General features: G+C 46.3%; 1 protein-coding gene and 1 long non-coding RNA gene across 2 annotated transcripts in view; one reads left to right on the top strand and one right to left on the bottom strand.

The window, feature by feature from the left end:
- The window catches only part of Cfap91 (cilia and flagella associated protein 91), a 47,792-nt gene that overhangs the window by 16,368 nt on the left and 8,047 nt on the right, over window positions 1-23,377 (bottom strand). Inside the window, exons 6-10 of the mRNA XM_028881588.2 lie at window positions 19,316-19,497; window positions 14,223-14,400; window positions 9,566-9,723; window positions 7,784-7,966; window positions 6,788-6,930 (exon numbers count right to left, since the gene is read on the bottom strand). Coding sequence (XP_028737421.1) covers window positions 6,788-6,930; window positions 7,784-7,966; window positions 9,566-9,723; window positions 14,223-14,400; window positions 19,316-19,497 — 844 coding nt within the window. The remainder of the gene's footprint in view (window positions 1-6,787; window positions 6,931-7,783; window positions 7,967-9,565; window positions 9,724-14,222; window positions 14,401-19,315; window positions 19,498-23,377) is intronic.
- On the top strand, window positions 3,040-22,370 carry LOC119088793. The gene is made up of 3 exons (XR_005092522.1): window positions 3,040-3,225; window positions 3,361-3,529; window positions 22,063-22,370. It is a non-coding gene; the product is annotated as an uncharacterized LOC119088793 (long non-coding RNA).

The following is a 23,377-nucleotide window of genomic DNA, read 5'->3' as shown; positions in this document are numbered from 1 at the left end:
CTTTCTTTCTTTTTTGTTTTTTTTGTTTTGTTTTGTTTTTTTGTTTTTTTGAGACAAGGTTTCTCCATATAGTTTTGATGCCTGTCCTGGATCTCACTCTGTAGTCCAGGCTGGCCTCAAACTCACAGAGATCCACCTGGCTCTGCCTCCTAAGTGCTGGGATTAAAGGCATGAGCCACTGCCGCCCTGCCCTTTTATAACTTCTATAAGGACGTTTTATGTATTTATAACTTCTATAAGGATGTTCAGGGCTGGGGCTGAGCTCGGTGATAGATGTTAGTGGCATGCTTGAGGCCTGAGTTCAACCTCCAGCAAAAAAAAAAAAAAAAAAAAAAAAAAAAAAACTTTAAAAGATGCCTATACAGGGCTGGGGAAGTGGCTCAGTCAGTGACATCCTTGCTGAGCAAGTACGAGGACCCTCTTCGGACTTCTAAGAATCTATTTAAGCAGGCAATCACAGCCGCGTGTGCTTGTAAGCCTAACCCTGGGGAGGCAGAGACAGGAGGATGCCTGGGCTTAGGTTCAGTGAAGGACACTATCTCAAAACTCAACAAGGTGGTGAGCAACTGAGAAAGATACCCAACATCTACCTTCGGGCGCGCGCGCACACGCGCACACACACACACACACACACACACACACACACACACACATGACAGTTCAGTGAGACTGGGCGTGGCGGATCATTCCTGCAATCTCAGTGCTTGGGAGGCCGAAGTAGGAGAGTCATGAGGCTCACGCTAGCCTGAGCCACACAGGGAAACTTTATCTCACTACAGATATATGTAAAAAATTGTTTGTTTAGTGCTAGTGCGTGAGTGTGCACGTGTATGTGCAGATCAGATGACAACTTTCAGGAGTTGGCTTTCTGCTTCCCCTCTGTGGGTCTTGGGGATTGGACTCGGGTCAGATCGGGTAGTAACTGCCTTTACTTGTTGAGCCAACTCATCTGTCCCCCTACATGTGCTTCTCCAACTTAAATTTTGACCAAGAATGGCCTGAAAATACACTGTAGCAATTATTTCAGGCCATTCTGGGCATTTCTCCTCCATGGTTCCTCTGGCCCAGCTCACAAAGAACCTTTGAAAGACAGTTCATCACCCCTCCCTCATATAATCCTGGATTCTCCAAATAGTTTAGCCTCGGGAAGATGCTTCCCTGACAACCTGATGTTGATGAGTCTCTTGAACCCGATATTCCAAACCAGGAGGCTCCATGTAAATGCACCTCACTCCAAACCCAAGAGGAAAAACAGAAACAAGGATACCACAATAACGCAACACTTCCAATACCTGCAGATCCATCAGACAGGAAACACGGTCCAGCTCCTCCCAGCAGGATTAATAGAAGGCTACAATGGGACCTACTTTTTTAGTTCTTATTATCTGGTGCCAGATGTTAGCCTGTCACTTTTAGGCTATATCCTAGAAAGTATACTAAAAAGCAAGATAGAACATGGTCTATCTAAATGGACAAACCAACAAGACTCACGCATGCACATGTTGGAATCATCAGAGATTTACAAATATCTCATATTCATTTGCTGAGGAAACTGACGTGGGAAATAGACAACTCACAAGGACAAAAAAGCAATGCAAAGAGAGATGAAAACGTTAAAACAGAACCACAATGCACAGTTAGAAGAGCAAAATGCAGCGACAGAATGGAAAACACCTTTAATAGGCTCTAAACCAACTTAACACAGCCAAAGAATTGAATAACTTGAAAGTGTTCAACGAAAGTATCCCGGTGTGAACTGTAATAAGAAAACAGAACAGAACAGAACATCTAGGAATTGAGAGATAAGAGCAAAACGCATCACAAATGTTATACCAGAGCCTAAGAAAAGAGTGGAGGAGCTGGGCATTCCTTGGCAGGGCTCGCTGAAGCTCCGGGTGGTTCAATTCCAGCACTACCCAGAAGCAGCAGTGTGGCTCACGGCCATGACGCAGCTCACAGGAGGTAGAGACAGGAAGATCTGCTGTTTAAACTCATCCTCAGCGACACAGTGAGTCTGAGGCCAGCCTGGGCTACGTGGGCCCTGTCTGAAAAAGGAAAGGAAGATGAAAAAAAGGGAGGAAGAGGAGAGGAGAGCAGAGAGGGAGGGAGGGAGAGAGAGAGGGAGGGAGGGAGGGAGGGAGGAACAAAAGAAATATTTCAAGCAGTACTGGCTAAAACTTTCCAGAATTATTCTAAAGACCCTGCTAAGGATCTAGGAAACTTAAGGAACACCAAACAAGATAAACACCTCAAATAAAGACAAAAGTGCATACATAGCCTCCTTAAATTGAAGAAAGCCCCAAACAGAGAAGCCCCTGAACGACACCGGAGGATGTGGGAAACACCACCTTTCCTCCAATGACAATGAGATGACCGCAGATGTCCATCTAGAAGTTGCAATGGATAAGATGGTGAAGGGGAGACAAAGACCGAGGGTGGAGTTCTGTACAGGGCCAGATGAGATTCAGGCCGGAAACTTGGCCGAGGAGTTAAGACCATGTGCTGTTCTTGGCAGAGGACCGGAGTTTGATTCCCAGCACCCACATTAGGCGGCTCACAACCACCTGCACCTCCAGCTCCAGGGTATCTAACACCCTCTTCTGGCCGCTTGAGCACCTGCATTGATGCACACATACACACACATACAAACCACGCCATACACTCTCTTAAAACAATAAGATAAATTTCTTTTAAAAGTGAAAAGACTAGCCGGGTGGTGGTGGCACACGCCTTTAATCCCAGCTCTCGGGAGGCAGAAGCAGGTGAATCTCTGTGAGTTTGAGGCCAGCCTGGACTACAGAGTGAGTTCCAGGAAAGGCACAAAGCTACACTGAGAAACCCTGTCTTGAAAAACAAAAACAAAAAAACAAAAAAAAACCAACCAACCAACCAAACAAACAAACAAAGAAAACCAGAAGTCTACAGTATGAATAGTAGAAAGAATAAAATGTTTATCAGCTTAAGAGTGGAGAAGTAGAATGTAGCATATCCACACAATGGAATATTATGCAGTCATAAAAAAAAGAATGAGGACCTGGAACTGTGCTAGATATGAGTGGACCTCGAGAACACGAGGCTAGACGAATGGAGCTAGTCAAGAGATGCTATTTCCTGTGGGACTCTCTTTGTACGGCACATTCGGAGCAGACACTTCCTGAAAGAGAAAGTGGAACAGAGATGGCCAGGGAATGAGAGAGAGGGACTAGAAGTGACGACAGCTAAGAGGTATGGGGTTTGTTTCTGGGGGATGACTGAACTGTGAAGTTCAGACACAACCTTGTGGACACGCTAACAGCCACTGAACTGTACACTTTAAAGGGTGGACTTCATTGTGGGTGAATTTTTACCTGCCTCCCCCAGCTGAAAGCAGAGAGAGGAGAAAAACCTTGGATACAAACCAACCCTGGAGCCCACTGCTGGCAGACCACGCCTGAAACGATCAAACTCTTAAGGCAGGAAAACATGACAGGTGTCAGAGACTGATACGTCTATGAAGATAGGGCATGTGGCAGAGAGGGAACGAACAAAGGTAAGACAGATATAAAATCTTTTGTTCTTTCTTAATTTTTAAAATATTCAGTGTCATCGTGGTGTGTGTGTGTGTGTGTGTGTGTGTGTGTGTGTGTGTGCGCGCGCGCGCGCATGCCATGTGCACATGTGGCGGTCAGAGGACTACTTTGTGGAATCAGTTCTCTCCTTCAGCCTTTCTGAGGATTGAACTTGGGCTGCCAGGATTCCTCAGCAAGAACCTTCACCTGCTGAGCCATCTCCTGGGTCCCTGTTGTTGTTGTTTGTTTGTGTTTTCTTTTTCATCAATCAAAGAGAAAACCTTTGTTTGTTTGTTTGTTTGTTTGTTTGTTTAAGCAAAAAAGGTACAAAAAGTGGCAAGTGTGCTGGCATACACCTAAAATCCCTGAACTCGGAAAGCGGAGGCAGGAGAATCAGGAGTTCAAGTTCTCCCTCAGCTACACAGTTATTCAAGGCCTACCTGGGCTGCGTGAGTCTCGTATCAAAGAAATCAAGAGAGTGAAATTGCGTGTTTAAAGCACTGTGCCAGTGAGCTGAATGACAATTATGTCCCAGGGATGGAGGGGGCCTTGGAAACAATCTGTCCCACATGTCGGAGTGGCACAGTATAGAACAGATGTTATCTGAAGATGGGCATGTATCAATTTATAAGTATGACGGCATTCTAGTCTCTCCCTCCTTTCCCTGCCCTTCCCCTCACTCTCTGCCTCACCCTCTCAGCACCACTGAGGACTCACGCCTTGAGCCCCAAAGCCTCACTAACTTCAAAGTGTTGGTACCAAAGTGACTCTGGACTCTAAGCACAGTGCCCTTAAGCTAGAAGCTCACCAGAAACTGAGTTAAAATTCCTACATATTGGGAAATTTTATAACACATTGAAAACAGGATCAGAGACACATTGGATACCTTTGGATACTAGAAATTAAGAATGGCAGACATCACATATCAAAACTAATGAGATGTAGGGAATAAAACCAGTGTTTTGAAGGGAAATGTTAGTTTAAATGCTTATATAAATTGATGAATTATTGAAATTGATAATCTACACATTCAATTCTCTGAGTGTAGGAAAAATAATCACAGAACAACTCAAAGAGAAAGAAATATAATAAATACAAGAGGAGAAAGTGGGGTGAGTACCTATCTAAACCTGAGAATACATTATTTGGAAAAACAGTTCTGAGAAAATGAGTCGCATTCCAGTAAAAAAGATGAAGGAAAAAGAGTTAAGATATAAACAAGGTTATGAATGAAAAAATGGACATGGTTATATATAAAACAAAATATTATAAAAGCAATCTGGCCGGGCGGTGGTGGCGCACGCCTTTAATCCCAGCACTCAGGAAGCAGAGGCAGGCGGATCTCTGGAGTTCGAGTCCAGCTGGCTACCAAGTGAGATCCAGGAAAGGCGCAAAGCTACACAAGAGAAACCCTGTCTCGGAAAACCAAAAAAAAAAAAAAGCAATCTGAGCAGTGATCGCGTCAAAAAGTTGAACAGATGAAATGAGATTCTAGATAATATAATTCACCACAATGATGCAAAAGAGCTGTACATTCTGTCAAGAGAGTGAAGCCCAGGTCAAGTTCTTTTCCATGAAGATACCACTTCTACATGGCCGTGTTCGTACATCCTTCCACACTGAAGGGACAGATCGTCTCCATCTTGTTTAAATTCTTCTCAGAGGAGAAGGAAGAAGGGAGGACGTTCCCAGGTCACTTCAGGGGACCTGTTCAATTCTGGTGCCACACGTGGACAAGTTGGAAGGAAGACTAAGGGAGCCATCTCACCCACCAGCAGAGAAGCACAACGTTAAACCAGATCCAACAATGTGTTAAAATGAGCGATGTATCTTGATCAAAGCAAGGTCAGCCATTGATGCAGGACAGATTAGGATAGGTAAAACATTGCTCTGAAAACATCGTTGAGTATCGCATAAAGTAACGTAAGCACATGATCAAAAGCTTGAGCAAATCAGGAGGGAAAGAGAGTTTCTGTAACACAATACAAAGTACGGGGAAGAAATTCTCACAGAAAATGAGACTGGTGAGCACAGGGTTCGGGAAAGGCGAACGTAGATGGAGGCACAGTAGGGGGAGACGTATATGCAACCATTATCCAGGTCCTAAGCTCTTTCAAGGTGCATGTGAGTGTGTTCACATGTGTTTGTGTTCTTATGTGTATGTGTAGGTAAATGTGCATGCTCATGTGTGTGGAAATCAGAGGTCAAACTCAGGTGTTGTTCCTCGAGAGGTTCCTCTTTGGTTTTTTTATGATCTCTCAGTGGGACCTGGAGCTTGCTGATTACACCAGGCTAGCTGGCCAATGAGCGCCAGGGATGCCGGGTCTGTTTTCTCAGTGATGGGATTATAACTACGCGTCAGCACACCCAGCTTTCTTACCTGGGTGCTGGGGGTTGAACTCTGGTTCTCATGCTTGCCCAGCAAGTTCTTCACAGACTGAGCCATCCCCCCAGTCCTCAAGGTCCTATGTTTTTTCCCTGTTGAGTTTGGATTCCCATAGATTGTTATGTGGTCCAGGAATCAGTGGAGCAAGTGAAGGTCTGTGGGCAGGAGGATGTCATAAACCTGGGATTCCAAAGTGCGGCTCCTGGGCCCTACAGCAACAGCAAAGCATCACCTGGAGACTTGTGAAGATTACCCATCTCCACAGCCTCGCCCAGATCTACTGAGCAGAAACTCTTGGAGGAGGGGGGCGACTGTTGAGAGGATCCTAGAGCCTAGCAGCACATTTTAACAAGCCCTCCGTGGGATTCTGATGCTAACATTTGATGGCCATCAAACTTTCTTGCTTAGTTGACTTTTAGACTAGATGGAAAAGAAATCAGTCACATTTCTTCTTCATGGTGCCCTCACAGCAAACATAAAAGGAAGAAAACAGAACCTGTTAGGGCTCTTAACAAAGTAATTCCTAATACTAGAACTTGCTAACCTTCATGGTTTCAGATTTTACCCTATACAGAGCCCAAGCGGAAACCCTTTTAGAAAGTAAGAACTTCTGGATGGAGGAAGGTGACCCTGGAAAGGCCGGTCACAGTGTTGAAGTGGAGGTGGACTTGCACATTAGATCAGGACATCGCGGGGGAACTCTGAGAGAGGAAGTCTAGAGAGGAAAAGAATACAGGTTGTGTTTCGGATGCCTAGTCACTGCTGCCCATGACGATAGGCAATTCAGGGTGCAGCGCTCCTCCGCAGAAGTCGGAGTGAGTGGGAACGTCTGGTCCTCAGGGTCCCACTATACCTTGTGAACCTCTGCCAGCTCATAGTCCATCCGCGCGGTCCTCTTCAGAAAGCCGGCCTTGGTGGTAATGACTCTGGGCTTTGGAGCTTTGAATCTTGGTTGTGTCACAAAATCGGGGAGACATGATTCAAGTTCCACTAACCCTGCGGGAGGAAGCGTGGGGTGTTAGTGCCCAGTGCTTACATTCAATGTGCTGAGAGTGTCCCGTGAGGTCTGGGAGCTTTGGAAGGTGCCCGTCTCTTGAGAGGATGAACTATTTCTAAGGTGTGAAGTTTGTGGAGTTAGCGTCTGTTCTCAGTGACTTGGATGGTACAGTGAGAAACCATTCTAAAAGAAAAATGTGTCCTATAGAAAGTGTAACCCATCGCCCGCCAGCAGCAAGTCTATACAGCTTTATGAGAGATGGTGCTCCCATTCTAGAGTGGGTGTTCACCAACCCATGGTATTTTGCTCTGGAGACACCAGCCAGGGCTCAAGAGTTTGACTTCTAACTCATGATCTTGGCCAGATGATATGTCGGCTTGTGAGCTGAACTTATAAAAATTTAAACAAGTCTCTTGGGCTTCATAAGAGGCACAGAGTTCTTCATGAATTGACTATCTGGCGACTCTGCCCTGTCTTCTAGATTTTTGACATATTTAATTTCATTATAAATACCTTGTTTGTTTTATAAATCTGGTGTAAAGGTTTGTTTTTAAATAAAAAAATATTTTAAAACTTGATTGCTGGCATTTCTTTTAGGTAGGAATCTTGCTAAGAAAGTCTGCCTGTCTCCAGCTCTGAGGGGTTGGAACCACAGACATTTGCTACTACCCCTGGCTACCATGTTCGGGGGCTAACTGAATTTGCTCTTTGTTAAATCATTCCACAGGGCTTTTCTCTGCATTGAGTCTGAGTTTTTATTGCCTCCTCTGAAGCTGTGTTGACAAGCAGATGAAGCCTGTTTGTTGGTGCTTTTCAAAGTATTCTATTGTTTACCTCCATAGGTTTGTTTACCTTCGTAGGTGTTGAGATAGTGGTTTCTGACAACAAAGTCCTCTGAGTTGTTGTCTGGGAAACGGCCAAGGCGAGACAAAGGTCCGTAGACCTGAGAAGCAAAATCGGAATACTCTCTAATGATGTCTCGCCTCTTCAGCTTCCCTTCTATATTCCTTCCTCTTCCTGCAAGTTTCCTCAGGGCTGAAATACAAAGCACTGTCACGATTCTCTCCCAGATACTGCTCTGAATTATGAATGCCGAAGAGTAAAGCAACTCTAGGTTGATTCACCAGGAGGATATGGAGCTGACGGAATTTTACCATGGCCCAGGATGGCCAGAATGCAGCGGTAGAAGCAGGTCTGCCACCTGTGTGGCTCGGACAGGCAGGGGTGGCAGAAGCTTAATCAGCAGCTAGTGTCCCCAATGTGGAGTCACACGATGCACACCCCACACCCCACTCCACCCTCCACCCCCTCCATCCCCACACATTCCTTTGATGATGGCAAGCTCTGGGCTAAGGAGAAGCAGTCAATAGAAGTTAAAGTAACTGAAAGCAACCCAGAGTAAGTAGAAAATAAATGTTAAGGGGACCGCTAGATCAGCCCACCTCTTAGCAGAGGGGGCATTGCAGGGTCATGCTGGCTAACACTAGGGTTTCAGAAGGTGTCCTGGCTCAGAGCTTTCAGCCTGTCTTGGTGGGTGGAGGGAGAAGGTGCGTTTGTGCAAATCCAAGCACTCATCTGGGGAGTCTCACGCTCATACTCATGTCTCCCCATAGAGTCATCCCCTTCCCCTGCCCTCCCTAGGCCACTGCTAACAGGGAAGCCCTGTTACAAGAGTGAGGGGTTATATGAGGAGGGCCCAGGGCCACTGCTGCCTTGCACCTGTTACCTGCTTCTTATGGTTCATCCGTGGGGCTTTTTATGTGACTTGGAGTGCTAGAATTTGTAAAATAGTTCACATTCGACTATTTATCTACACAACATACGCAAGTCCATCACTAACTATGTCATGTATTGGAAAAAAAAATGTCAATATCTAAACACATGGCCACACCTAATTTTTCACAGGGGTGCTGGGGATCCGAACTCATGTCTTTGTGTTTGCACAGCAAGTGTGCTTAGTCACTGAGCCATCTCCTCGGCTGCTCACGTGGTCATTCTAAATCTTGCCCTGAACAAATAATAAAGTGAATATTTCTTGGTTTTATGCACAAAATGAAAATGTATAATTAGTGGATATAGAAGCATAAATATATCTGTGGCATTAAAATTTTCTTGGAGAGAAGCAATTAGGAAGAAGGAAGTCTAAAATATCTTAGGGGGCAAGGATTAAAAAAAAAAAACAACAGTTCATCGCTGGGCGGTGGTGGTGCACGCCTATAATCCCAGCACTAGAGTCAGGCGGAACTCTGTGAGTTCAAGGCCAGCCTGGTCTACAGAGCGAGATTTAGGACAGGCACCAAAACTACATAGAGAAACTCTGTCTTGAAAAAAAAAAAAACCAACCAACCAACCAAACAAACAAAACAAAACAGTCAATCAATAGCTGTTCTAAGCAGAGACTTGGGTTACAAATGTAGGAAACCTTATATCAACACTGGCATATGTGCGTGTGCCATACTCAACTACTTGTTAGAACACGGTCACCTGACTTTCTTAGCGATTGTCCAATGCCCGCCTTTCAAAAGTAACTCCTCTCTCTCTCCCTTGCCTACGTGATCCACTAGGACCAACTCAGAACCCCGTCATAGCTCAGTAAGACTCGGTCCAAGCCCCAGTCCCCACCCCACGTATTACTTGATACGTGTGTGCGCTGGATCTGCGCCACTCTGGCCTCCTTCGCCTCCTGCAGTTTACACCACTGAGCGTTCAGGTGCCTCAGGTCCACCTCGTTCTGGTTCTCCTCACGCCTCTTCAGCAGCTGCTTCAGAACCTCCAGTCGCAGCTCCTGCAGTCTGGGGGTGGGTTGGAGAGTAATTACTGTCTCGAACCGGGAGGTCGAGTGGAGAGCCACAGCAGGCCCTTCCCGTGAGCATCATATCCAGGTGCTTTAGAAAGACCACTGTGGCCAAAATGGGACACGTGAGTTGAAATCCAGGGGAGGACATTCCCGCAGCGGATCTATCTCTACGCAGTGGGAGCGTGGGGAAGGACGCGCGTGCATGCGCGCCGTCCGGAAGACGTGCATGCGCACAGTCGGAAGACGAAAAAGCACACAAAGAGCAGAGCAGGCTGACGGGGTGAGAGACTGGCTCTCTAAGCAGCTGAACCTACAGAACAAGAGATTTGTCGACGGTTCTAGGCTAAGAGTTAAGAGAGGGAGTTAAGAAGGAAGCTGGGGTAGCAAGCGATCTTGAGACAGGGCTGGTCCCCCCACATAGTGGGAACTCCGCCACTGACCTTTTAAAATCTGTGTTCCCTGCTCATGTGTTCTCTGGCTGCCTTGCTTACAAATCCAACCCCATGCAGGTGATGGTGAAGTCTGTGTCCCAGCTACTTCAGAACCACCATAGGCCTACTTAGATCCCCTGCTGTCTCTGCTGATCTCAAAACAAACTAAACCCGGCTCATTCCAGTCTACCCCTGCCTCCCGCCTGCCTCCCCTCTGCCGATCTTTCCTCTTCTAGAAGTTTCTTGCTCCATTCCACCCTCTCTCCTAACTTGCCCTCCCAGCTGATGGTCTCCCTCCTTCCAGACTCTGTTCCAAAAGGCTGTCAAGCTTTTCCTGGTCCAAACTGAGCTCTGCACACATCTCACTCCCACTTGGAAATCCATTCACTAATTGCGCACTCATCTGTCCGGTGTTTATGAGGTGCCCACGTGTGCCAGGTAGGAGGACAACGACAGACAGACAGACAAGACACAGCGGCAGACAGGCTCACAAGCCAACCCTACCACACAAGATCAGTTCCAGGCCGGAGAGGGACAAGCAGGGGAGGAGTGGGGGAGGAAAGCTGGAGTGGGGTTTGCCACACTGAGAAAGGGGAGGTCCAGGCTCAACCGGGGAGCTGAACCGGTTCAAAAGGCCCTGGGGATCCTGGAGTGGTATGCACACCAGCATGTGGAAGGCTGAGCAGGAGGACACAAGTTCAAAGCCAACCTGGACTACATAGGGAAATTCCATCTCAGAAAAGACCAAGGGCAGAGAGAGGACAGGCGCGTCTCAGACCTTCTCTAGTGCAAACAGTGGAGGAGGGTGGAGCCAGGTGGTACATGCTTTTGGAGAGGCATGCTTTTAACACGAAGCCACCCACCACAGTCTCCCTGCTTCCTAAAGTGAAGGATATATAGCCACAGGCTACACAATGAATTGGGGCCAACAGTGGGTCTTATATACTGGGTCTCATAACACTGTAAGGAAGCTGAACAATTCACATCACCTAGTGATAGCGTGCGTAGTCACTGAGATGCCACAGCTGAACACATTGTTCCCATTTATGGTGATACTGCTGTAAACAGACGTCCTGGGCAGCCAGCCCCGTGAAAGCACAGCAAATACAATAATGTATAGCACTTGATAACGGTTAACCACCCACTAGCAGGCTGACAGATTTACTCTGCTTGTTTATTGTTATTTTATTTACTTATTTATTTATGTAGAGACAGGGCCTCATGTAGCCCGGGATGACCTCAAACGCAATATGCCATCACAGGTGGTCTTGAACTCCTGATCCTCCCTGCCTCAGCCTGCTGACTGCTGACATTGCAAGCCTAAACCTCCAGGCCAGGCTTTTATTATTATTTTTACTGTGTTATTTGGAAAGTTTATTGTAAGACTTTATGCCATATTATGCTGGCAGCAAGCCACGTACACCTCATACATATCACGTCTTCAATCACATCGAAGGGCCGCACCGAGTGACCAATAACTGCCCAGGTTGACAAAGTGCACGCTGAGATTCACGAGCAATGGGCTCACTTAGCAGCACATCTCTCAGAACACGTCCCACTGTGAAGCAGGCAGTGGCTGCACCAGGTGGTACCAGAGTCACCTCTCCATTTTCCTCTTACTTTCGGTTTCTTCCGTTGCAAAGTGGAGATAATAGTACCTCCCCCACGAGGTTGTTGTGGGCATTAAATGAGTAAGTGCCCGCCAAGCTTCTCACGCTTAAGTGTGAAACACAACTGTCTGGGAGGTTTGCTCCGGTGTGGACTGATGAGTCTAACCCCCTGATTGAGTAGGCTTGGGATGAGCCTTCTGATTGGTTTAATAAAGAACTGAATGGCCAATAGCTGCGCAGGAGAGGCTAGGCAGGATTTCCAGGTGAGAGAGAAAGAGGAGGAGGAATCTAGGCACGGATTTTGCCACAGACTCTGAAGACGTCAGACATACGGTACAGAATGGAGGTAACCAAGCCACATGGTAGGATGTAGATTACAAAGGACAGGTTAATTGAAGCTATAAGAGCTAGTGAGAGAAAGCCTAAGCTAAGGCTAGGCTTTCATAATTAATATCAAGTGTCTGAGTCTCTATGGGGAGCTGGAGGTCCCACTAAAGACGGACTGACAACAAAATTTGCCACACCCTTCCTCTTCATCATCACGGACATTAACGGCTTCTTGCTCTCCCGACAGCATTCCCAGATGCCTCCTCTCCCAAGTCTCCCATCTCCAAGAGCTCCTCCCTCAGCTGGGTTCTGCTAGCATTAGCACACAGCCCAGCACACTGCCTGGTGCCTGCCTAGGGGAGGGGGACAGACTCTCACCTCATCCTCTGGCCCCTCTTCACCCTCAGCCCTAACAGGCCACAAGCAGCTCCACCAGGGCCCAGAAACCATGCATTTACCCGGCTTCACCACCTCATAGGGCAGAGCCCCTGCACACGGGGTGGGGGGTGGGGAGTGGAGGAGGTGGTACTTGAAGCACGTCTATTAAAATTGGACTCAGTTTTAAATTGTCTTCTGAGGTGATCGATCACCCTGGCCAGAAATATTCTAAATATGTGCCTTCTTACCAGATACATTCCTCTCCAAAGACCAACAACCAGTTTCGATGTCTACAGACCACAGAGTACGCTGAGTACGCCTGCCACACATACTGTCTTCCAATGAATTGTCGGCTTTGTCTAAAACTTCACATAGTCTCGATTCAGGCTCGATCAAAGAGGAATTGGAAGAAAAGATTCAGCAATAGGCTGAGTCCGCTCTTGGCCCTTCTCTTGGATGTTAGGGGCTTTGATATGCTTTGTGGAGCAGCATGGGCCTCAGTATAAACTGAAACAGCTTGCCAGCCTCAGCAGGGGCCTTCCCTGCATGCTTGGTAAGGAGTCTTGGTTCCTAATAGTTTCTCATCATTTGGAGACATCAACAACAACCTCATTGCCAAAACCACATCGGGAGAATGTGCTCAAAGCACGTTATACACGTGTTGAAACGGCCTTACGTAATAGAACAACTATCACCGTCATCTTCAATGGCAGCAGCGCTACCATAGGATAAAATGATTGAGAACTGAAGAAGTTCCTAGACATCGTGTCACTGATGCACGTCGTCACACAAGCTCTTCTCTTCACGGACAAAGTCTCCACAACTTGCCTTTCCAGTGGGAAGGTGCTTCATCAGCTCCAGCTAGAACCCGGGTGTCCTATGAAACCTTGGAGGGTGGGAACGAGAGGGCTGTCTAGGGGGCTGTTTGGAGGGACACAGAGGGCCCTGCTGCCAAGTTGTGGTGGTTCCGGGAATGAACCGAGGAGGAAATCTCTAAGATGCTTTGCAGAAATCGCTGGGACTCTGGGACAGACAGGAAAAGTCGTGGAGCAGTTGTCCAGCTCTGGGTTTCATGTGAACATCACAGACCTAGCGAGGGCAGTACACCTCTTCATGGCCAGTGTGAAAATGACACAGAGCCTGAGCGCCACGCCACGAGTGGGTGACTGCTCCCACAAGCACTGGAAGCCCCATTTCCTGTCTGCACAGGTTGAGGATTATTTTTAAACAGGTATTTGGGGGAACTGCTTCCAGGATAAAAATAAATAAATAAATAAGTCAAGTAGCCACCCAGCACTTGGGAGGCAGAGGCAGACAGATCTCCAGGTTCAAGGACAGCTTGGTCTACAGAGCGGGATCCAAGTCAGCCAGGGCTATGCAGAGAAACCTTGTCTCAAAAAACCAAAATAATAATAATAGTAATAATAATAATAATGATGAGCCGGGCGTGGTGGCGCACGCCTTTAATCCCAGCACTCGGGAGGCAGAGCCAGGCGGATCTCTGTGAGTTCGAGGCCAGCCTGGGCTACCAAGTGAGCTCCAGGAAAGGCGCAAAGCTACACAGAGAAACCCTGTCTCGAAAAAACCAAAATAATAATAATAATAATAATAATAATAATAATAATAATAATGATAGTAAAAATAATGATGATGATAATGATAACAATAATAATAATAATAATAATAATAATAATATAATAAAGTGTAGAACATTTCTCTCACCAATGTCCAGGAGCCAGGGAACCTACTTTTCAATCTCTCCCTCTCTGAAGGCCCACTCCTTCCTCTCCATGGAGTTCATCATCTTCCTCCTCTTCTCAATCTGGAAGCTGTCGTTGAGTGGGGGCAGAGTGGCTTCCCACACACGCTTCTCCCGGGCCCGTTCTATCATCTCCACCTCGGCTTGTCCCGCTGGGAGACCTCGGCCTGCAGAGGACGGTGGGTGTCACAGCTCAGGAACACGGGGCACACCCACAAGCCACCACTGTCTGCCTTCCTCCTGCCCTGCTCTGAATCCCAGGGTTGGGCTCCAGCATGACGTCACTGGGAAAGGCTCCTAGGGGTACCTCAAAACGTGTGTGACCTGTGCCTTCCGCGCCTCTTCTTACTGAGGCAGAAGTTGTTTGGTTGTTGAACATTATCTTAAGATGTGTTACTTGTGTTTATGCTGTGGACATTTGTTTAATGGTGCAAAGATGTGTTGCATTCTTTTGTGTTGCATTTGTTTAACTCTGTGAAGCTGTGTTACTGTGCCTGTCTAAAACACAGGTCTAATAAAGAGCTGAACGGCCAATAGGTAGGCAGGAGAAAGAATAGGCAGGGCTGGCAGGCAGAGGGAATAAATAGGAGGAGAAATTTGAAAAGAAAAGATCAAGGAACGAGAAAAGGAGGAGAGAACTCAAGGGGCCAGCTACCCAGCTACACAACCAGCAATGGAGTAAGAAAGAATGAAAGGTATAGAGAATAGAGAAAGGTAAAAGCCCAGAGGCAAAAGGTAGACGGGATAATTTAAGAAAAGCTGGCTAGAAAAAAGCCAAGCTAATGTCGGGCATTTATAAGTAATAATAAGGCTCTGTGTGTATTTACTTGGGAGCTGGGTGGGGTGCCCCCAGAGAGTAAAAGGGCTAAGAGTAAAAGACAAGCAGCAATAGTGCTTGGGTTGCACATGTTCAAGGAAAGCACTGGGGGAATGGTCGATGCCCACAAATGATCAGACCTTACAATGTCCTGTACTAGACAAGTCCATGTTGTAAAATGCAGAGGGGGCTGGGGAGATGGCTCAGTGGTTAGGAGCACTGGCTGATCTTCTAAAGGATACAGGCTCAGTTCTCAGCATCCACCTCAAAACCAGCTGTAACTCCAGTTCCAGGGGGTCTGGCACCTCTGCGGGCACTGTACACACGTGGTGCACAGTCATGTATGCAGGCAAAACACCCGCATATTTAAAGTAAAAATACATAAAATTTCTAGAAAACGTTAAATGCAGAGAGGGAAATAGATCAGAGATTGGGAATTTGTTAGATGAAAGTTAAAAAGACACATACTTTTTTAAAAAAAGAACAGATGAAGAAATGACCATTAGCTGATACGATTCCTTGAATTTTGTCCCCTATCGTGAATATACGGCCTAGGACTATGCCTCACCTCCACCTTTAAGAGTTCAAATACTGATGGAGCCATGGTTACAGCTCCTGAGCAGCTCAGAAACACAAGCCAAGACCTAGCTCAACCTAGCCTTCTCTGGCACAGGTTTTGGGGACCCAGTTGCACATTCTGTGGCTAGCGGATCTAAGCACAGCTGTGACTTGGTACACTACCTTCATAGGATCAAAAACTACCGAAGGAACTAGGTGTCAAGTAAGTTTCCTGTTTAATTTTTTTTCATTTTAAAAATAATTATCCAGAAAAGTCTAAAGAAAAAATATGTTTCTACCACATACAATGAGTTACTTCTTAATTTTCTATTTCTTCCAAGTCTCGTTTACTCATCAGTGGAAATACTGTCAATTCATTTAATGTATGAAGAAATATATACATTTAAAGAAATGAGTAGGGCCTGGAAAGAAGGCTCAGTGGTTAGGAGTACACGCTGTTCTTGCAGAGGACCAGAGTCTGGGTCCCAGCACCCAAATCAGGCAGCTCACAACAGCCTGTAACCCCAGCTCCAAGGCTCCACAGGCCCCTGCACTTACCACTCACATGCACAGACCCTCCCCCATGCCCTCCCATAACTGCATAATTATAATTTTTAATCTAAGCAAAATATGTTCTTAGAAGAAAAGGTAACAGCTTAAAATGAAATGGATAATCCATGTTTAATATATATATAAAATATACACATATATGGTATTTCTGTAGGATTTTATTTAGTAATTTAAACAAAAAATATGAAAATGCCATATTCCTACTAGGCAGCTGTATTGTATATCAAATATCTTTGCCTTTCATAATGAAAGAATTTAAAAATAAAGTTAAATATTCTTTTAATCACCATAAGGAGCCCTGTTCTCCTCTTCCCTCTCCCAAGAAAAACACAGAAGGAATTTAGAGTATGCTTCCCAACCCTGGCATTCTGTGAATCTGTGGAGGTTTATTTGTCTATGACTTATGATAACTTACACTTTTTTGTTTTGTTTTGTTTTGTTTCCAAGCAGGATTTCTCTGTGTGGCCCTGGCTGTCCTGGAACTCACTCTGTAGCCCAGGCTGGCCTCGAACTCACAGAGAGATCCACCTACCTCTGCCTCCTGAGTGCTGGATTAAAGGCATGTGCCACCACAGCCTGGCGATAAATTACACTTTTAATCATTTACAATATAGCAAGAACTGTTCAAATTTATTTACTCTTCAATAAACCTCTATCACAGAAGTATAATGATTCCTATTTTGCAAATAAAGAAACCAAGGGGCTAAAAGGTGAAGTGAGTCGCCTGAAGTGGAGGTCGGGGTCAAGGGCAGCAGTCTATTTTGTGTTCTTATGATTGACCTTTATTCCCCTGATAGGGCAGCAATCAGAGACCAGATTTGATTCAGAGATGAAACAAAAAGAACTACATGAAAACAAATGATTTTAAAAATAGTCACATACAAAGCATGATCCATGTGTTAGTCTAGGCTTGCTCTTAGCCGAAGGCTGAAAGCCATTACACATGTATTATTCTGAAACTTGTCTTTACCCAGCTCCATGGTGGAGGCACTTGACTGCACTCACAGAGAGATCTAGGACTTCATCTGGTTTAAGTGTGCATCTCTGGTGGATACCTGGATTGTCTACATCTGTGCCCAGTGTGAGCTCAGCCCTGCTCTGTCTCACTGTGTGTGCCCAGTGTGAGCTCACCCCTGCTCTGTCTCACTGTGTGTGCCCAGTGTGAGCTCACCCCTGCTCTGTCTCACTGTGTGTGCCCAGTGTGAGCTCACCCCTGCTCTGTCTCACTGTGTGTGCCCAGTGTGAGCTCACCCCTGCTCTGTCTCACTGTGTGTGCCCAGTGTGAGCTCACCCCTGCTCTGTCTCACTGTGTGTGCCCAGTGTGAGCTCACCCCTGCTCTGTCTCACTGTGTGTGCCCAGTGTGAGCTCACCCCTGCTCTGTCTCACTGTGTGTGCCCAGTGTGAGCTCACCCCTGCTCTGTCTCACTGTGTGTGCCCAGTGTGAGCTCACCCCTGCTCTGTCTCACTGTGTGTGCCCAGTGTGAGCTCACCCCTGCTCTGTCTCACTGTGTGTGCCCAGTGTGAGCTCACCCCTGCTCTGTCTCACTGTGTGTGCCCAGTGTGAGCTCACCCTGCTCTGTCTCACTGTGTGTGCCAGTGTGAGCTCACCCTGCTCTGTCTCACTGTGTGTGCCCAGTGTGAGCTCACCCCTGCTCTGTCTCACTGTGTGTGCAGTGTGAGCTCACCCCTGCTCTGTCTCACTGTGTGTGCCCAGTGTGAGCTCACCCCTGCTCTGTCTCACTGTGTTGCCCAGTGTGAGCTCACCTCTGCTCTGTCTCACTGTGTGTGCCCAGTGTGAGCTCACCCCTGCTCTGTCTCACTGTGTGTGCCCAGTGTGAGCTTCTCTAGGATTCTTAGAAGAAATGCTCCAATCTGGAAGCTAGAACATAAAATAGGATAGGTTTTATCCTGGAAACTGCTCAATTTACCCTCCGGGGTATTCCTGCTGGGTCCACTCTCTCCCAAAGGGCTTGTAGTCAACCTCAGTTGCCCCCTGCAGGCTTTATGAATACAGAGAGCTAACTTACACAGGGCCAGTTAGAGTAGGAGTAGGGATTTCAGTCAGAGTTACTTGAAGGTATAGCTCATTAAGGAAGAAAATCATATCCGTTTGAGCATGAGTTTCCCACTCGCAAGCGTGCTCTACTTCTGCCTTAATCACACTTCTATAGGCCTAAAGGACCATTTTTAATTTTCTCTTTAAAGTCTTGGCATGTCTAGTCATTAAGTGATAAAGCACGTTATTATTTGTTACAGTTATGCTGTGACCTTTCCCAAGAACGTTTCTGATTACATGCTGCTCATGCCGTGACGTTACTGGTCTTTTTTGCACATTGATTTCATGGTCAGCTCTCTTGTGGATCATTCTTTTTAGTTCTGATATTTAGTGAGTTGTTTTGAGACAGGGTCTCACTGTGTAACACTGGCTAACCTGGAACTCACAGAGGTCCACTTATCTCTGCTTTTTTTGAGTGCTGAGATTAAAGGTGTGCACTGCCTCAGTGGCCTTTTATTAGTTTTTTTTTTTTTTTTTAATATGTCACATTTTATTTTATGGCATGGGTATCGTTTTGCCTGCATGTGTGACTATGCACCACGTGCATGTGTGGCCAGAAGAGGGCGTCCTATTCCCTGAAACTGAAGGTACAGATGATTGTGAGGTACCATGTAGGTCCTGGGGGTTGAACCCAGGTCCTTTGGAAGATCAGCGTTCTTAACCACTGAGCCATCATCCCAGGCCCTTATTAAGGTTTTGAATGAACACTGTCTGCAAATAAAAATAGTTCTGCTGTTGCTGCATGACCCTTATCCCATTTTTTCTTCTACCTTGTTGCATTCTGGAACCCACCTTTGTTTTTCAATAAATCTCTGGCCACTTGTTTTCTTTTGAGAAATGTCTATTCAGGCTCCTTGCCCATTTTTAAATAAGGTTATATTTTCTTGCCATTGAATAGTTTGCAGTCCTTGTATAGTCTGAAGACAGAGACCAGCCCCTCCCTAATATTTTACATGCAAATATTTTCTCCCAATACTTGAGTTATCACTTCACTGCATAAACCAGAACTGCCTGAATATGCGTCATTCCCAGGAACTCAGTATCATGTACTGCAATATTCAGTGACAATTACCAACTCACCCCAAGTCAGGCTAGCCAGGGTCAAGAGCTCAGGAATAGTGTCTTGACACACGACATATTCCGGAGTGTACGGATCTGTTTGCACATCCGAATCCCGGTAATCGGTCTGAGTGCCCACAGTAGACTTTGAAGGGATGATGGCATACTTGGAAGATTCGGGAGAAAAAACAAATGGTTCTAGCCTAGGAGGGAAAAATTAAAGGTGGAAACTCAACGTGAACATCCAAAATACTACAGAACCAGGTAAAAACAAGTCTTTGAGCTTCATTAAGCTCATCCCCCCTATAAATGCTCACAGGCACAAGGAGTCCAGTATGACTAAGCGTGCCCCACAATTCTTAGAGAATAACCTGGTTGGCAGTGAGTGGACAGAAACACTGGATCTCCTCATGTAAGCGGTTGTGTGGGATACAGCTAGAGACGGCTTTCGGGTGGGGGTCTTGTATCCACACTTCCGGACCTGTCCAGCATGGCTACCGTCCCTGCTTCATCTCTGCTCTTAGGTGTATCCCGACTTACCTGTTTCCCTATAGACACACAGGGGAGAGAATGCGCGTGGAGGGAAGCGAGCGCTAGAAGCCACTTGGCTTTGTGGACGGTGACTCCTGAATGAAGGCTGGAGTAACAGGGTGAGCGCGTGCATCGGTTAGCAAAGGCCTTCCGGAAAAGGCAACTCCGGATTTTTGTTTCAACACTGCCAAAATGTGACTGCAAAAGTGTGTGTGTGTGTGTGTGTGTGTGTGTGTGTGTGTGTGTATTAGAGAGCATAAGGAGGGCCCAGTGGGTAAAGGAGCGTGCCAACAAGCTTGATGACCTGAGTTTGATCTCTGGAACTCACATGATGGAAGGGCAGAACTGACTCCCACATGTGGTCCAGTGTCACATGTGTGCTCACACACCCACATAAAAACACCACCACCACCACCAGGCGGCAGTGGCACACGCCTTTAATCCCAGCACTCGGGAGGCAGAGCCAGGCGGATCTCTGAGTTCAAGGCCAGCCTGGTCTACAGGACAAGATCCAGGACAGACACCAAAACTACACAGAGAAACCCTGTCTCGAAAAAAACAAAACAAAACAAAAACAAAGAAAAAAAACAAAATAAATAAGTAAAAGTGTTTTTCTTTTGTTTTGTTAGCATCCATAGCCAGGTATGGTGGCACACACCTGTAATCCAGGACTAGGGAGATAGAAACATAATGTGTTGGAGGCCAAATCTGGCTATATAGCAAGAAGCTGTCTCAAAAAAAAAATGCACAAGTAAAAATATTGTATTGGGGTCAGGAAGGTGGCTTGGGGGTAAGAGTGTTCGCTGGGCAAGCCTGATGACCTGAGTTTGATGCGTGGAGCCCACGCAGGGGCATGCGTCTGTAACCCCAGCACTCCTAGTGGAAGATGAGAGACAGAGAAAGGAGCAGCAGGGGGCTCCAGGGCCAGCTGGCCTGCAACACACTGCACAGAGACCCTCCCTCGGGTAGCCTGCAACACACTGCACAGAGGCCCTCCCTCGGGTAGCCTGCAACACACTGCACAGAGACCCTCCCTCGGGTAGCCTGCAACACACTGCACAGAGACCCTCCCTCGGGTAGCCTGGAACACACACACTGCACACAGAGACCCTCCCTCGGGTAGCCTGGAACACACTGCACACAGACCCTCCCTCGGGTAGCCTGGAACACACTGCACACAGACCCTCCCTCGGGTAGCCTGGAACACACTGCACACAGAACCCTCCCTCGGGTAGCCTGCAACACACTGCACACAGAGACCCTCCCTCGGGTAGCCTGGAACACACTGCACACAGAGACCCTCCCTCGGGTAGCCTGGAACACACTGCACACAGACCCTCCCTCAACAAGAGAGAATGAGAGCCCGACTCTCAGGAGTTATCCTCTGACATCCACAGACAGGCATGGCACACATGTGCCCACACTCCCACACATACATAGACAGAGAAACAGACAGATAAGTAGATGTTAAACTTTAAAAAAGGTCTGAAAATAGTACCATCCTTGAGTAAAGGCCTTTTAATGCATGGCTTGTAAAAGAAATAAGGGGTGAGCTCAAACTTCCAGACTTGGAATATCATAGTTTTAAAATATAAATAGCAAACTTGAAAATAGGATGTGCAATATTTATGATAAAATGTTAGATATCCTGTCTATATAAGAAGCCCCTAGAAATCAATAAGACAATTGACAGTTCCACAGAAAAATAAGTAAGGGGCGACCACAAATCAGAAAGGAGAACTTCTAATAGATGCATGAAGAGATAATGCACCCAACAGAAAGCAGAGGAAGGTGAAATGGATACTGTTTGAAGCAACTTCCTCATACATAAAGATTTAAAGGATGGAGAGGGTCCAGCTTCACAAGTTAGAAGGAAACAGATTCCAACAAAAATGGTTAGTTTATTTGTTTTGGATTTTTGCTTTGGATTTTTTTTTTTTTTTTTTTGAGACAAGGTCTCATGTAGCCCAGGTTGGCCTTGAACTTACGGCAATCTTTCTGCCTCAACCTCCAGAGTGATGATGATTAATACGAGTTTGAGGCCAGCCTTAGTCCTGAGCTGGGGTTCATGGCATGGGGCAGCCTGAGCTACATTGCCTTAAGAAACTATCTGTCTAAAATGTAAAAATGCATACATATATTTAATGGAATTTATGCAGCTATTCAAATAGTAATCTAATACTGTTTATAGCTTCTTCTGTTTTCATCAAAAATTATTCTATTAACTTCTATTTCAGAAATAACTGGACACCAGTATTATACCATCCCAGAGTATATGGAAGTTTATACAAAGGCAACCCCAAAACGCCATGATTCATTGAAAATGAGAAGGCATTCCCACTACTAAATGGTATAAACAGTAAGATTACTTTTTGATGTTTTCTTTCTTTTTCCCCACTCCCTATGGGCCTGTGGGGGCCATTTGTTATTCAAACCTTCACTCCACCTTCTGGCTCCCATAGACTTGTGGCCATAACATAATGCAGAATGCATTTAGTCCAATTCAAAAGTCCCCATAGTCTGTAACAGTCTCAAACTTGTTTAAAGGGCCAAAGTCTCTTCTGAGACTCATGAAATCTTTTTCTTTTCTTTTTTTTAAAACAGTGCTCAGAGTGCTGTTTTCTATTTTTTTCCCACTCTTTTTTTTAAAATTCATTTTACATACCAACCACAGATCCCCCTCTCATCCCTCCTCCCGCTCCGCCTCTCCACCTTCCCCTCACCCTCATTTTTATGTAATAGTGCCTATCCGTAATCCTGGCACTCAGAAGGCTGAGGCAGGAGATTCATGAGTTCAAGGACACCCAGAGCTATGTGTCAAAACTCTTAAATCGGGAAAATGGGGATGTAGCTCAGCGATAGTGCTTTCCTAGCATGCCCAAGTGTCTTTATGTTATCCCAATCAATCACAAGAGAGTTACAACCACACATCTGAACTATCTGAGCCAATGTGGTTAGAGTATGATAAGGCTGCCTCAGTTCTTTGGAGGACAGTTCCTGATGCCTAGGCTGTTCTTAGGAGAGTCCAGGAAAGGGATGAAAAAGAGGAAGTCTTCTCAGACAGAACACCTGTAGTAACTTCCTGTGCAATTTCCTTGCTGATTTTCTTCAAACTATGGTCTCCCGCCATTTCCGTTGGCTTTAGGAGAAGGTAAAACAAGAGCGGCCTCTTCCTACCTCTTCCTCAGCCTTGACCAGGACTCAGACCGCCCTCCCCCCAACTCCTCGTGGCTCCCCGGTTGGCCCTTGCTGTGTCCTGGCTGGTCCTCAGGGTTGGATGCTCTGGTGTTGGAATCTTAAGAGTAGTCGCTGTGGCTGTTTCCTGTCCTGCACTTCTCCTGTACCGGTTCCAGGCGACAAGAGCTGACGCTTCTGTAGCCATCATAGGCGAGAGGGACAGTGTTTGTAGGCACAGTTTTGCCCTGCAATTAATGCCATTAGTTCCTTGCACTGTGCTCTCAATGTGTCTTGCTCCTTTGTGTGAAACAAACCTTTGTACACCAACAAGTGTGTATTCCAGGGAAGCAAAAGAGGACGTGTGTGTGTGTGTGT

This window comes from Peromyscus leucopus, chromosome 12, assembly GCF_004664715.2.
Source record: "Peromyscus leucopus breed LL Stock chromosome 12, UCI_PerLeu_2.1, whole genome shotgun sequence".
NCBI classification, from domain to species: domain Eukaryota; kingdom Metazoa; phylum Chordata; class Mammalia; order Rodentia; family Cricetidae; genus Peromyscus; species Peromyscus leucopus.
This window is presented reverse-complemented; position numbering and strand designations above follow the sequence as displayed.